The sequence below is a fragment of the Numida meleagris genome, chromosome 13, assembly GCF_002078875.1.
Source record: "Numida meleagris isolate 19003 breed g44 Domestic line chromosome 13, NumMel1.0, whole genome shotgun sequence".
NCBI classification, from domain to species: Eukaryota; Metazoa; Chordata; class Aves; order Galliformes; family Numididae; genus Numida; species Numida meleagris.
This window is the reverse complement of record NC_034421.1, coordinates 2,460,436-2,473,696: the sequence shown is the minus strand read 5'-3', so window position 1 is coordinate 2,473,696 and position 13,261 is coordinate 2,460,436. Positions and strand designations below refer to the sequence as shown.

Sequence of the window (13,261 nt, the reverse complement as noted above, 5' to 3'; positions counted from 1 at the left end):
TGTTGTGTCTTGCTAAATCTGTTCATCATCCCATTTAGTTTATGGCAGAGGAAGGAGATTTCGTCTTGTCTTTTCCATTACTGTAAATGCTCACTACATTTTACAAAAAGGGAGAAATAGATTAAAAAACTCTAATCCTGCTTTATGGCTCCAAATCAAATCACTTGTCTTTCCAAATCTTTGAATTAATGCTGTTGAAGGTCACAAGTGCACCTCTCAGAGCCTATCTCAGAAAGAGCTGCAGAGGGTCTTACTTGGAAACCTTCTGTCTCTGCGCCTCTGCCATTTTTTCAGTGTGAAACAAAGCTGTCACAATATTTACTTGGGCATTTGGTTCCAACAGTCTCGTGGGGAAATATAGTATTTAATAGCATCATTCACATGACTTTGCAAATCCTTCCATTTGATGGCTGTCAGTTACAGATCGACTGCAATGCCATCAATTAAGCGTACCCACTTTAAAGAGATTAGTTTGGTTTTTAACATTTTCTCTGTCATAGTAACGGTGATTTGCCTTTCCACATCACCTGTAGTGATAGAGCATCATCACTGTATTTTGACAAAAGGAATGAAAAGCTCTTGGACACCGATCTGTCCACTCTTGTTACGACAGCTTTTGAGAAAATGTTATGTTCCCCCATTTTTCAGATGCATCAGTTAAACAGTGATCAAGTTTGCAACTCACCAAATCCCTGTACTGTGCAAAGGTCTCCTTTCAAGCAAGTGACACGAAAGAAAGCGAGCGTAGCTTTCTTCTCAGCAGGGCACTGTCTCTTTTTTGTGGCCCTATACCAATTGTTCCCCATTTCTTATTTTGGAAGAGGAGCTTGCATGGATTTTTTCCATGGTGTTCTGTCAGGATGTTCCTAAAGGCCACGTCTGCACCGATTTCTGGGTGGATATGCAATGTAGATTAATATTCCAAACCATTCTCATTGCTCTGAAAGAGCTTTCTGTCTTTGTCCGGGTCTACGTGTGATTGCAAGGGAACTAGGAGGGCAGGAGCACGTCTTGTTTTGAACATCTATTTTCTATATTTCTAAGTGCTTCTTTAGATGGGGAAAACTAGATTACAAGTGTTAAGCCCATAAGCATTGGGGTAAAATACTCGAGGTTTCTTTGCCTGATACTCTTTCCTGTAAGATAACGTATTTTTTTTTCCAAACCTAATTAAGAAAATGTAATGCATCCTTTCTTAATGACTCTCATTTCCAGTACAATAAAATTTAGCATAAATGAATTTTCTTAACAGCTTATTCAATGTAGTCATTAGATATTTCTTGTTGAGATCCAGCTTTCATCTGTGCGTAGCATTGTGCGAAAGAAGTTGCATCTAATTAGAATATACAAAAGCTCCTTAATTATTTTTCATCTGAAATGACTTCCAGTAACCTTGTAAGAGGTATTAGAGAGATTCGGAAGCAGAAGTTTGTAATAACAAGCCAGTGTACTTCAGGTGCCTGCTGATGTTTTTAAACAAAAGGGGATTGCAGAGCGGGTTCCCTGCAGGTGAACAAAATGTCTGCAGTGTGCTCACGGAGCACGGAGCCCACGCGTTCCATCCTGCCCCATCTCCTGCATTCAGGAGAGCACATTTCTCTGCTCTCCTATCTTCTTCCATTCAGACCGTGCTCCTGACGTGGCAGGAATGCCAAGGGAAGGTTGTGTGTTTTCTCTGTGTTGTAACGTTGATGTGTAGGAGAAATAACACCGCTGCTCGCTTCCTCCAGTGCACTTCAACGATTCACACAATGCCCAAATATTCTAAGTACGGTAGAAAGTGGTTTCGTAGCTGTAGGGAATCATTTAGGCAGGTCAGCCAAGGCCAAAATTAAAATTTAAAATGCAGTTGGCAATGATTATTAATCAGTTAGCTCCAGGGAACCATCAAAGCTTCCCAACCCGCGTTAGACTAACAAGCAATATTTGTAAAATAATAAAACTGGATCCTTAATAAAACTTGTCTCCTCCTTCACACATTTATTAATGTGATGGTGCCCAAAAAGGTATCAGTAATTACTTTTTTATGAATAAAACGGTCTTGGAATGAGAGCCACCTGCAGGAAGCAGTAATGGCAGGTCGGTTTCTCTGAGCAGATTACTTAGAACCTTAGTGACCCCGTGCACGTCACGGGATGCTGGAAGAGGATGCTCTGAGGCTGCCCTGGACTCTGCAGTGCCCTGGCAGCCATCGCTGGGGGGTTGAGCTCAACTGAGAAAGCCCACGTGTGCTGCCAGCTGCCCTGCAATTTTTGGTTCACTTCTCTCAAAATCGATCTCTTTCTTCTTCTGTGATAATTCAACTCCTACTTTGTCTTCTTTTTATAACTCTGCGTAAAACAAGAAGCATATTTAGCACCGCGGTATTACCTTTAGTTTTTCAAGCCTACTGCTTCCAAGCTTCTCTGTTACTACTGGAAACAACAGAAAGCTCTCAACATATTATTATTAGTATGTATATTTTTGAATCAAAATGCAGTTTTGTTCCAGAAAATCTAACACAGATGCCAGCAACTAAGTAATTATACTTGAAAATGATTTATTTTTTTTATTGGATTTTTTTTCCCCATTGGAACGTGGGTGTCAGCGGCAGGAAAAGTTGACGAGTTGAATGACAGTTGAGATGTCCTGCATGTATTACACCATATATAAGAAGTATGAGCTCTACTGATGACATATCTTACGTTTTCGAGGCATTGTTGCCACTTTCTGGGTCAGCTTGCCTTTCCACTTATCACCTGTTGCATCTGTTTGTGCTGAGCTCTCGCAGGGAATGCCCCATGCTGGGTTTGAGCAGTGTCTGTGCTGGAGCAGGAAGGGCATTTTTGTCTTGGATGGAGCTTCAGGATGCAAGCTTAATATAAAGTGGAACAAAGAATGGCAAGTGATAAAAGTGCACGTAATAAAAGATACGCCGCGATAAACATTTAATGTAGATCTAATCAGAGGTTTGCTTTAAGGCACAAAGGCCTTTTCCTTCTCCTTTATAAACACTTTCTAAGGAAGTTCTCTGACTTGTGTGATTTGCTGTGCAGATACAATCTGTCCTTATATTAGACAATAGAGCCAACGTGAGATACTGGGAAGGGTGTTTCTTTCTTTCCTCCCGTACGTGTGATTCCTAAACTAAATCTAAAAGTTTAAAAAAAAAAAAAAAGCTTTTTCCCCCTTGCCCTTTCCCAAGTCTTTAGTTATAGTGCTACGTATAAAGCAGATGGACGAATACATTCAAAATTGTTTTTAAACCACAGATTAAGAAATGATGCCAAGATCTTCTACCAAAAAATGTGGCACTGGTTCTAAAATCTGTTGACAATTTTAGAAAGTTTCTTCTGGCAAAAGAGATCCATTAGTGGCTCTTCTTCTCTTCCAGGAAAATGAGAAAAAACTTCTTCTAAGTTAATTAGCTTCCATGCTGTATTTGAGAGATGAGTGTAAATGTATTAACTTTTCCAGGAATGGGAGTTGGGACGTAACAGAATCATCCATTATGTGAGAAAAACAGGGTTAAAAATAAAGGCTCTGACTCTTCCTTGCATCTGTACTTGAGTCCTGCCAAAGATCAGTGTGTAGATTTTAATTAAAGCCATTCTGCTTAGGCCTTAGAAAATCAATTCAGAATATAAATTTTGGATATTTCTTGCAAGTGAGGGAAATCAGCGTCACACACACGCACTTGAGGTGGGATTTCCTCTCATCTTAAAGCTTGGCCCGTGCTGCAGGCTGGCACTGGAGCAGCCCCTGTCCTTGGGAGCACTTCTGGCCATGCAGCTTTTGGTGAGTGCAGGTGTATGGGTTTGGTGTTGACACTGAAGGAAATGTGCAAACTACTTTTTAAACACAGTTATTTCAAATGCCCCGAGAGAAATAAAAGAAATTCTGAATACCCATGATAAAAATAAACGCCTTAACATTTCCCTTTAAATAATTGTGTGTGTTATGACTGGACAAAAAGTAATTATTCCTACTTTGCTATGTGCACTGGAGGGCATGTATAAAACTTCCATCCACATCCACATCCATTTTATATATCCATATGAAGGCTCCATCCCTACAATGGCTCTTCTCCCACCAGAACACACCTCTGCCAAATCCCTGCTCCATCCATGATACTCCAGCAATCCCAGGAAGCCTCTGTGAGGTGCCAGGTACCCGTGCTCACCTGTTGGCCATATGTTGCATTGAACTGACCTGATATCACTGTTCAGTTCCCAAATTCGTGCCTTGTAAGGGCAGTTATCTTACCTTACGTGTAAGCACACGGCACGTTGAAGTCAGTGCTGTTTTATGTATTGCACTGTGACACATGAGAGCAAATGAGAGTGTGCCAAGTGTTGCAGCACGGCTTTAAATATCTTTGAGGGAATTTTTTAGAGTGTGGGTCTTCTTTATTGAGGAAGCACCTGTTGTGCACATTTACAGACAGGGCACCGAGTGCAGGAACTTTGCGTTGTGCATTCTATGGAGTGCCAGGGGAGGTGGGGGCTGTCTGCCCAAGTCAATGGCAGTAGGCATAGCTGAGCTATGTCCTTGTGCTGGGCATGCAGCAGTGTTCTCCTGCTGTCGGAATGGTATTGGCAGCCATGTGCCTGTCTTTCCTTTCTGATTTCTTGACACTTGTCTCCGACCCAATGATCTTGTCAGTGGGATGAGTGAAATGGGTGGTTCTCAGAACACCACTTTTCTACACATAGAAGATTATTTAAGTGCTGGGACAGCTTCCTAGTGTTTTGTCCTGGCCAGCGGTCTAAGCAGATGCATTGTTGTCTTCCTGAATTCAATTGGTAACAATAATGTTTTTTCTCTTACTGTGTTTCTGGAACCAATCCGACTGCTTTCCCTTCCCTTTCTCTGCTACAGCATCACAGCGAGCGCTCTGCCCTGCGTGCTGCCAGCTGTCTTCTGTGCGCCTTCTTAGCTGCCAGGACTCAGAAATGTCCCTTTTCTGTCACAGTGGCAAGAGGGATGGGATTAAGCATTTTAAGGCAGATTGCATCTGCAGTGGGCGGCTGGGAAGGCACAACATGGCCATGTGTGATTTTAATGTATAGGCTAAAACTCATTTGTATAATAGACCAGTGAGAATCTCGGGCTGCTCTTCTACATGAGACTCTGATGCTAAAAACCAAAAACTCAAATGTAAAGCTCTTTTGGAAGCTTGATTCATTTGATTCACATCCTTCGTATCTTCAATTTCAAAGCCATTTAGGAAGATCGTTTGCACAAACATGAAAGCTCTCTTTAACTAAAGTCAGCTGATGTGTTTTTTCAATGAGCTAGAGCTCATAAGAAAAACTCAAACATTAACTGTGTAAAGAAGGCAATTAGTGTTTGTAGAATATATTGGAAATTAGCCCTAGGCGTACTGCAAAAATACGTGTTTTAAACATGTCTATTTTCTGACCAATTCTGTAGTTTATATTCAATCTGGACTTAGGTACTTCTAAAGGTTACCAAATGAATTCAAAACTGTGAAATACATTGTGATTGTCTCTAAAAAGCATTTTTTTCTATAATGTGGTTGGTCTTAACTCTGTATATATAATCACTCAAGGGAAAATCCTTGTCTACTGCTGTAACTGTCAGGAGAGCTTATCTGCATCTAAACAGCAAAAAGAGACCTCTCCTGCATTACGAAGCTCTAAGGTCTTTAGTTTAAAAGTTGAACGTTTCTAAAAATGCACTAATTATGTCATTCTGATAAAAAGAGATATCCCGCTCGCATTGTCACCAAGTGACAATGTCCATTGGTTTTAAAGCTCATAGGAATATGGAAAAGGCCATCATGGTCATAGGAATCAGTGGAAGACTTTTATGACTGTGGGAGGTCCAATTACAGGGAGCAACTGCCACATTATTTGTCTTGATTGTGCGTCCATTATTGTGCGTGTTTTGGCTGCAGTTTGATGGGAAATCAGGTCAGGAGAAAGACCGTGTTCCTGGGACAAGAAACGGCAATTGATGAAGCCAAAGGAAGAGAAGCAGTTAAAAACCTGATGGCAGTTTCAGAAAACACGAACATTTCCATCATCTATTAAGGGAAATACCATTTCTTCTTCCCGTATCCTTTTAGCCTTTGATTCCGCTTGGGCCAAGTGCAAAGCGGGGGAAATGGTTTGAGAGTCTCTGGTGCTGGGATGGCCAGAAGTGCTGTTTCTGCGGTTGATCATGTTAAGCTATTTGTTTATATTAATTATCATGGTTATATCGTTAATTATCAGAGAGAAGCCTTTCTAGAAGATGAGGTGAAACTCGTGTTTGTTTCTGCAAGAGAACTCAGCAGAGTGGAAGTGGCTGTGGGATTGACGTGTGGAAGAGAGCATATGGTTTCAGTAATGGGCTAATAAGAGCAATTAACCTTACAGTGCACTCATTTGTTAGTCCCAGTTGTTTTTAAACTAGGTAATAAAGATATTGTAACATCATATAGCTTTATAGGAGATTAGTAAAATGAGGCTGCATTTTTCCGGTGATGGTGTAAGGGATGGAAACATAAAATCAGCGGAGGATGAAATGCTTGGAGTGTTAGGCAGTGCATGTAACCAAGCAATGTAAATCACAGGTGTGTAGTACGTTGTACAAAGGTTGTGCTTAGAAGAGGGGCTGTTTTGCAGGCAGGTCTGACATTCAGCTCGCTCTTGCCACCTTGCAAAGGTTGTAATGTAAACTGCTACCATGCTTCATTTGTGGATTTGATTTTGATCCTGTACAATATCATGTACTGCAGTTATTAATGTTATGTCTGTCCTTTTTAGTTTGCTGTCATTTGTCTGATGAGGTACCTTGTATTCTGGCTACAGGGTTTTTTATTGAATTTAGCTCGTGATTGCCCTAATGTGCTGTTGCCAGTTTTTCTTTAAGCTGAATTTCTAAATCAGGAAAGCATTTGGAGGGGGCAGGGGGTGCTCTGCGAGGCTCCCAGACTTGTGGTCTTGTTTTTTTCTGTTCCATTGAATGGGCTGAACAATGCATTCACTGGTGCAGCATTCCCTGAATATGAAGGCTCTTTTGCTTTATTAGACTTGACAGTGTTTAAACAATGCTAATTCTCGTAGCCAGCTGGCTTTTCAATTGATTCCGTGCTCTCTGTCTCTGTGTAAAGCAAACTGAAGCATTAAAGACATCTTGCAAGCTTCCCTCTGGGGACTCGTCTTTCCTTAGGGAAATATCAAGTGTAAAAGTTCCTGGGTTTTCTCCTTGTGTTTTCTGCTGGATCTTTAAATGATATTTCAATGTATTAACGAATGTACATGTTGAGGTGCTAATTTTCAGGCACGTGCTTTGAAAATCAATATTTGTTTTCTAGTGGGATTTGCTAGCGTGCCCATTTCTTTACAGACGAAGTGTCAGTCTCTTTCTTCACCTAAAGCAGAACACACCCGTTTAAAAATTACTTAAACAGTTCAGTTCAATTTAAGCTTATTGGGAAATGCTAAAATTCTGAAGCCCAGGCTTGAGTCCTTGCCCGCCCCTCATCCCCACGTGCAGAGCTCTGGGTCTGCAGCTGGCACGGGGCGTGTGTCACATGAGGGCAGCGGCCGCTCGTAGCTCTGAGGGGAGGAGGGATTTGATTTCTGACCCAAGGCATCAGAGCTTTCTGATGAAAATACTTCACATTCTTGGCCGTGGTCTCTGTCTTGGCCAAGGGCTCTTCCTATGAGTTTTCGCTTCTTGCACAAAAGCCATCTAGCCTTATTTTGCCCCTTGTGAAAAAAACATGGACTAACATCTCATCAACACGACGTTACGAAACTACATGTCATGCATGCGAAGTTCCTTAGAATCCTTGTAGGAAATATTGTATGAATAATCAATATTTCGATCACGCGGTATTTTGTTTAAGCATTTTTTTTTCTTTTTTAATTTGCTGCAGCTGGTCTGAAAACCCAGAAGAGTGGAAGTTTCAAAAGACGAGACAAACCTGGCTCCTCTCGCACATGTATGAGAAAGAGAAGGTTTGTATTGTCAGGAGATGTTCTCAGAATGATAATGTTATGAAGTTTTATACGTTAATTGTAGCTATTATTTATTAATCAAAAGTTACTAGCATTAGCAGTGCACTTCTCTAATATTTTTTAATAATTTATGAATCCATTGCACTCTTTTTAACTAAAATACTTAACCATTGAAATTGCTTGTCATCTATCTTTGTATTTTGGGGTGGTTGTTCTGTGGACCCTGCTAGATTTCTGTGCTTGAAGTACGTCAGACAGAGAGAGGAGTGACGTTTTATATAAACCTGAAACTTAATGAGAGTGTATTTGAACATAATCTGAATTTCTGACCGTGGAACCCAGTGCTGTGAGCCGTGGCTCGTGGATTGCTTCGGATATCTCTGGCTCCGTATGGGATGTACGGACACATTGCCAAGATGCTAAAATAGCTTTCTCATTAAAATATAAGCAGAACCTTATGTTGATTGTGAAAAGCATAAAGCATAACCAGAAGCTGGGCTTTCATCATTACCCAACTCCATTCATTTCATAACTTAAAAAACAACATCCGTGTAGCTTCCAATCAGCATCTGACCATTGGAGTGCTGGGCAGAGTGCCTCAGCTGATGCTGAAGTTGTGCTACCAAGCAGACATCTCCCATTTGCACGGCGGCTCGTGATTGCTTCGTTCCATTGCCACTCGCTCAGGTTTCGCTGACTTTGTGTGTGCGCTTCAACTCTTAAACCTCACAATCCTCCTGACCCAAACTGCGCCAACCAGCTGACACAAGGTGTTGCTTTTATGATTAAAAATACTTGCAGAGAACCGTATAATTAAAACCAGAGTTTCGTGAAAGCAACAAATGTTCACACAGCGTAATGCTTTAAGAAGATGAGTTGCCAAATCCATATTTGATGGCAGGCATCTAGGTGGTTTGCACTGCCTTTTATTTTTAAGTTGCACCGTTAAAAGTTTTCATCCACCTTTCCAAGTCAACGCGTGCTCTTTAACTCTGATTAGAAATAGTTTTACGGGCAGAATGACGTTTTTGCTCTTTTACCTGTTTGCTTTGGGCTTTGTGTTGCAATATAATGGGAAATAATTAACTGTAAGTAGTGTTTGTGTTGCAGATCAAAACACAGCTTCACTCTGTATTCTGTGATGCTGAAGTGAAAACTTCCTTTCCAGTTTTGTTGTTTTCTTTTTTCACATGATGAAAGCATAATGATTTATTTATATTCACATACTTTGTGCTGTTTAATAATCAAAGATGCATTGTATACGAGCTATAGATAATGATTAACATCTGCATTCAAATTCAGTACAGTGAGAAGAACTACTCAAGTACTTATGACTGCGCATGTATGAAGCCTTTTTCTTTGTCAGGATGAGGCAGGGCTGCTTTTGCCCATGTTTTTATACCAAATCTGATTTCCTGCCCATTATAGAATATAATTTGTTGGATGTCTGAGCATGATTAAAATACAAAAGGAGACTTCCTTCCTAAGCCACGTCTTTGATCTCTTGGTGTCACTTGTATGCCTACTGAAAAGCCATGCCAAGAGGTAAATTAAGTTTCCTGTATGATATTCTTATTTCTGTGAGAAATAAAGTGAGGTTTTCTTGTCATTTACAAAGCGATTTTTTTTAAGTGCCTTTACAATCCATCTGCTGAAGGCTTCAGAGCGCAGGCCTGCATGCCTACAGTGTGTACACTTCTTTGGGACCCTGTATTGAATGAACACTGCATCATCTGTTGATCATTGTCCTTTGGCACAGCATTTTTAGAAAGTAACCGCATTGATTGTCCTCAGCCTCTGGGCTGCACATCCGTGGGGCTTCTGGAGCTCCTGCAGAAGGCAGTGAGAAAAGCCAGCTCGGTGTCAGGAGCTGTATTTGTCTTGTAAAACATGTGGGCATCTGCAAGTCTATGAAGTCTGAAAACTCTCGAGTTCCTTAGGGGTGGTTTAAAAGTGATACCTGCTCTTTTCCTGCTGTTATTTGTTAGCATTTCCCCATTTTTGTGGTGTCACATAGTTCCTGAGCATTCAGGAGCCGACAGTAATTGTGTCACGTTTGGCTGTTTCCACGTTACTCTGCTCCGACACATGTTAGTTGGTCACAGCAGAGGCAAGGAGGGTGTGTGAGAGAGAAGAAGAAACAAGCAAAAGGCCAAAATGGTTTAAAACAACCGTAATGGCAATAGTAAGATCCTGTAGGCATCGCTCCACTTGCCAGCACCGTGGCGTTGGGCCATCTCGGTCCCTGATTGCAGCCTTCCCAGCAGCTGAGCTTAGAGGCTGGCAGTGCTCCTCCTGGTAAAGCCTCACCAAGAGTCCCTGACATTGCAGCTCCCAAAAACAATGCGACTTTTGGAGCACTTGCGTGCTTATGCGTGGGGCCAGTGCTAAGTGCTCTGGGCCTGAGGCAGGCACTTCTCTGGCCGCACGCTCCCTGCTCTGCAGTTTAGAGGAGGCTTTTCATTGCCCCTCCAAGCGGTTTCTTAAACGATGCAATAACTGTAATTCCACGCGGTGAGCTATGACTGTGCCATGAGGTCGGAGCACAGGAGGTATAAATTATGCAGCTAATTTGGCTAAGGTTTGGAACACAGAATTGTGGCTAAGCTTTAAACGCCTGGCACTGATACCTGCGCTGAAGGAGCATCGTGCTGGGACCGCTGGCATCTGAGGAGTTTTGTCTGTTAGCAGCACGTGTTTACTCTGAGCCAAAACGTTTTCAAAAATGTTGAGCTTTTTTCATCGTTTTTCAACTGTAGGCACACTTCATACATCATCAATTTCAGTGATAGTCATTATAAAATTAATATATTTTTTTTAATCTGTATTGTTTCTTTAGCACAAGAGTGTTTGTGTGAAGGACGTGTAGGTTTTCCATAGCGTATGAGTTACGAAGCGGAATGCAGGCTTTGCCTTTGATTTACTGCTCTGTAATGTCCCTGATTGATTACGGCAGCATTGGAATATTTTCTTCCCCTTCTTTGAGAGTGATAGAAGCTTTAGTGATCAAAGTTGTGCTGCCAAATGTCTCTGGAGAAATAAGTTGTAAATTAAGCGTCTTTTGAAGCTCTGTCTTCTCTGAAATGTTGATACTGTGCAGGATTGGAACAGCCCTCGCGCAATTAGTCTCCAGGCCTTTAAATACTTACGTATGTGTTTAGCTTTGCTCGCCTTGAGTACGCCTTCCAATGTTATATGTGTAAAGTCAAACGAAGAAACATATTTGCAGGATGAGGTCATTGTCACATCTCCCGATTCACACCAAAAATATTATCTTCTTGGCTCCACTGTTCCGCAGATACACAACATGAAGTGTTGTGTTAAGATGTGCTTCAAATAGAGCTGTTCACCTAATGCTTCTGACAATTAGTTGGTTTGAAATACTGAAAAATCATGAGAAATCTTTGCTAGGTTACTGCCAAGATTACTTAATGGCGTTGTACATTGTACCAGATAAGCTAAAATTTAATCTTTTACTGGTTAATTAGAAAGGAAGTAAAATGGGGGTAAGGCGACTGTAGATAACTAAACTGCTTTTGATGTTTGATGTGTTAAAAGTGTATCAGTTTTAGTCAGCATGATTTAAAAATTATTTCCATATGTCTGAATTCAATTTGTTTTTCAAATTCAATTCAATTCCTTTGTATAAGCCTTGTCAAAGCCAGAATCTGTTGTGTGATGCTGGGTGGTATCTCGTCGTAGCAAACAGATGGTTTGGGGTAGGAGTGAGGATACTTCCAGCACAGTTCTTTCCTTGGACACGTTCATGCTGTTCTCCTGAGTTTGGTAAGGTTTGCATACATGTTTCCAAAACTAGGATTCGGCTAGTGTACTTTTTTTCCTTCCAACAGCCCTCACAGGCTGGAGATCTCTCTCAGGCAATGTTTGCATTTGCCGATCATCATTTCCACATCTGCTCAGCATTTCCCCTCAGATGCTTTGCCCATCTGAGCCCACGACAGTTCTCTCACTGCGGTCTGTCCTTCCCAGCTATTTGAGCATTGGCAAGAAACTCTTCCATTTGGAGATGGGCATCGGCAAATGCAAAGGGCTGTGCAATTCTCCTAACTACCTTTCAGGTAATGCTTTGACATGATTGTGGGTGAACGCTGAGAGAGAAGATGACAAAGCAGGTATTTTTCAATTCCTTGTTTTTTTCTTTATAGGTTCCGGATGAGTATTTCACCATTTTACTCGACTATCTGCAGGGCCTTAAGGGCAGTGCACGAGACACAACTGTGCAGAAAGCTGAAGCTCTTATGCAGGAATTGGATGGATCCGATGTAGAAGACCCAAGTGCAATGGAGAAGTGTGAGCGCATACGCCAAGTTCTGCAGCTGCTGTCTTGAGAGTGGTTCTGTGTCTTGATGCTTGTCTGGCGGAGAGAAGCACTGAGTGTCATGTGCAGATACTGCAAATTCATTGTAAAGATGTATTTTGATAATGAATCTCAATCCTACATTTTCTGAATTTGTACTCTTGTTTTCAGCTAGAAATATTTATCGTGTTTTGAGGTGATGAAGTCAAAACAGAACACCGTATATGGTCCATAGACATGCTATGTTGATTAAAAATAATCTCACTGCATATCTTTAGAAAAATGCACCTCTCTTTCATGTTATTTTTTCTCCAACTCTCCGTCTAATTACTGTTCAATAGGAGGAGCTTTGCAGTTCTTAATAAGAAGAGCAGAGCAACCAACAAAAAGCCCGGAGGTTCCTTTACGATGACAGCTTGTAGAATTTCCATACAGTGCAGTGCTTGCTCAGCCAGCTGTGGTCTGTCACTTTCAGCTTCAGAAGTATGTCATTTGGATTTGGGAAAGATCATTTTCAGTCTGTTGAGCGCGGGTTGTATAACACAGTTGCTTATTAGTACTTCGCACTGTAATCTGGAGATACCATCAGCTTTGTTAGTTTTCCTTGTGTATTTCAAAGGTTTCAAATGCTTCGCAGCAATTGTTTGGATATTCAGATACTGTGCAGATGTGAACAGCTCTGATCTTTTGACCATATGCAGTGAAATCTTCTGATTGTACCTAAACTTACCGTGTGATGAGAAGTGCTGCACAGCAACACTTTGAGGGCAGCCTGCCAATGTTACGTTTTCCTTTTTCTCTTGTAATTGGTGTCCAAAAGAGTAAATTTGCATTCATTTGCTTTGACATGGGGCATTTGCTTCCTATGAGTGTGCTAAAAATGGGGCTTTCAAGTCAAAGCCAGGGACATCAATTGCTCAAAAGTTGGATTATTGGCTTATTATTTAATAACACATGCATTCAGACTGTGTTCTTGACCTGATTCTTT

The 13,261-nt window shown here is 41.2% G+C and overlaps 1 protein-coding gene across 5 annotated transcripts in view; it reads left to right on the top strand.

The window, feature by feature from the left end:
• Positions 1–13,119, top strand: part of C13H7orf50 (chromosome 13 C7orf50 homolog) — a 102,190-nt gene extending 89,071 nt beyond the window's left edge. For all 5 annotated transcript variants that reach the window (XM_021412208.1, XM_021412209.1, XM_021412205.1 and 2 more), the window contains exons 4-5: positions 7,874–7,955; positions 12,122–13,119. In XM_021412208.1, coding sequence (XP_021267883.1) covers positions 7,874–7,955; positions 12,122–12,304 — 265 coding nt within the window. In that variant the 3' untranslated portion in view covers positions 12,305–13,119. The remainder of the gene's footprint in view (positions 1–7,873; positions 7,956–12,121) is intronic.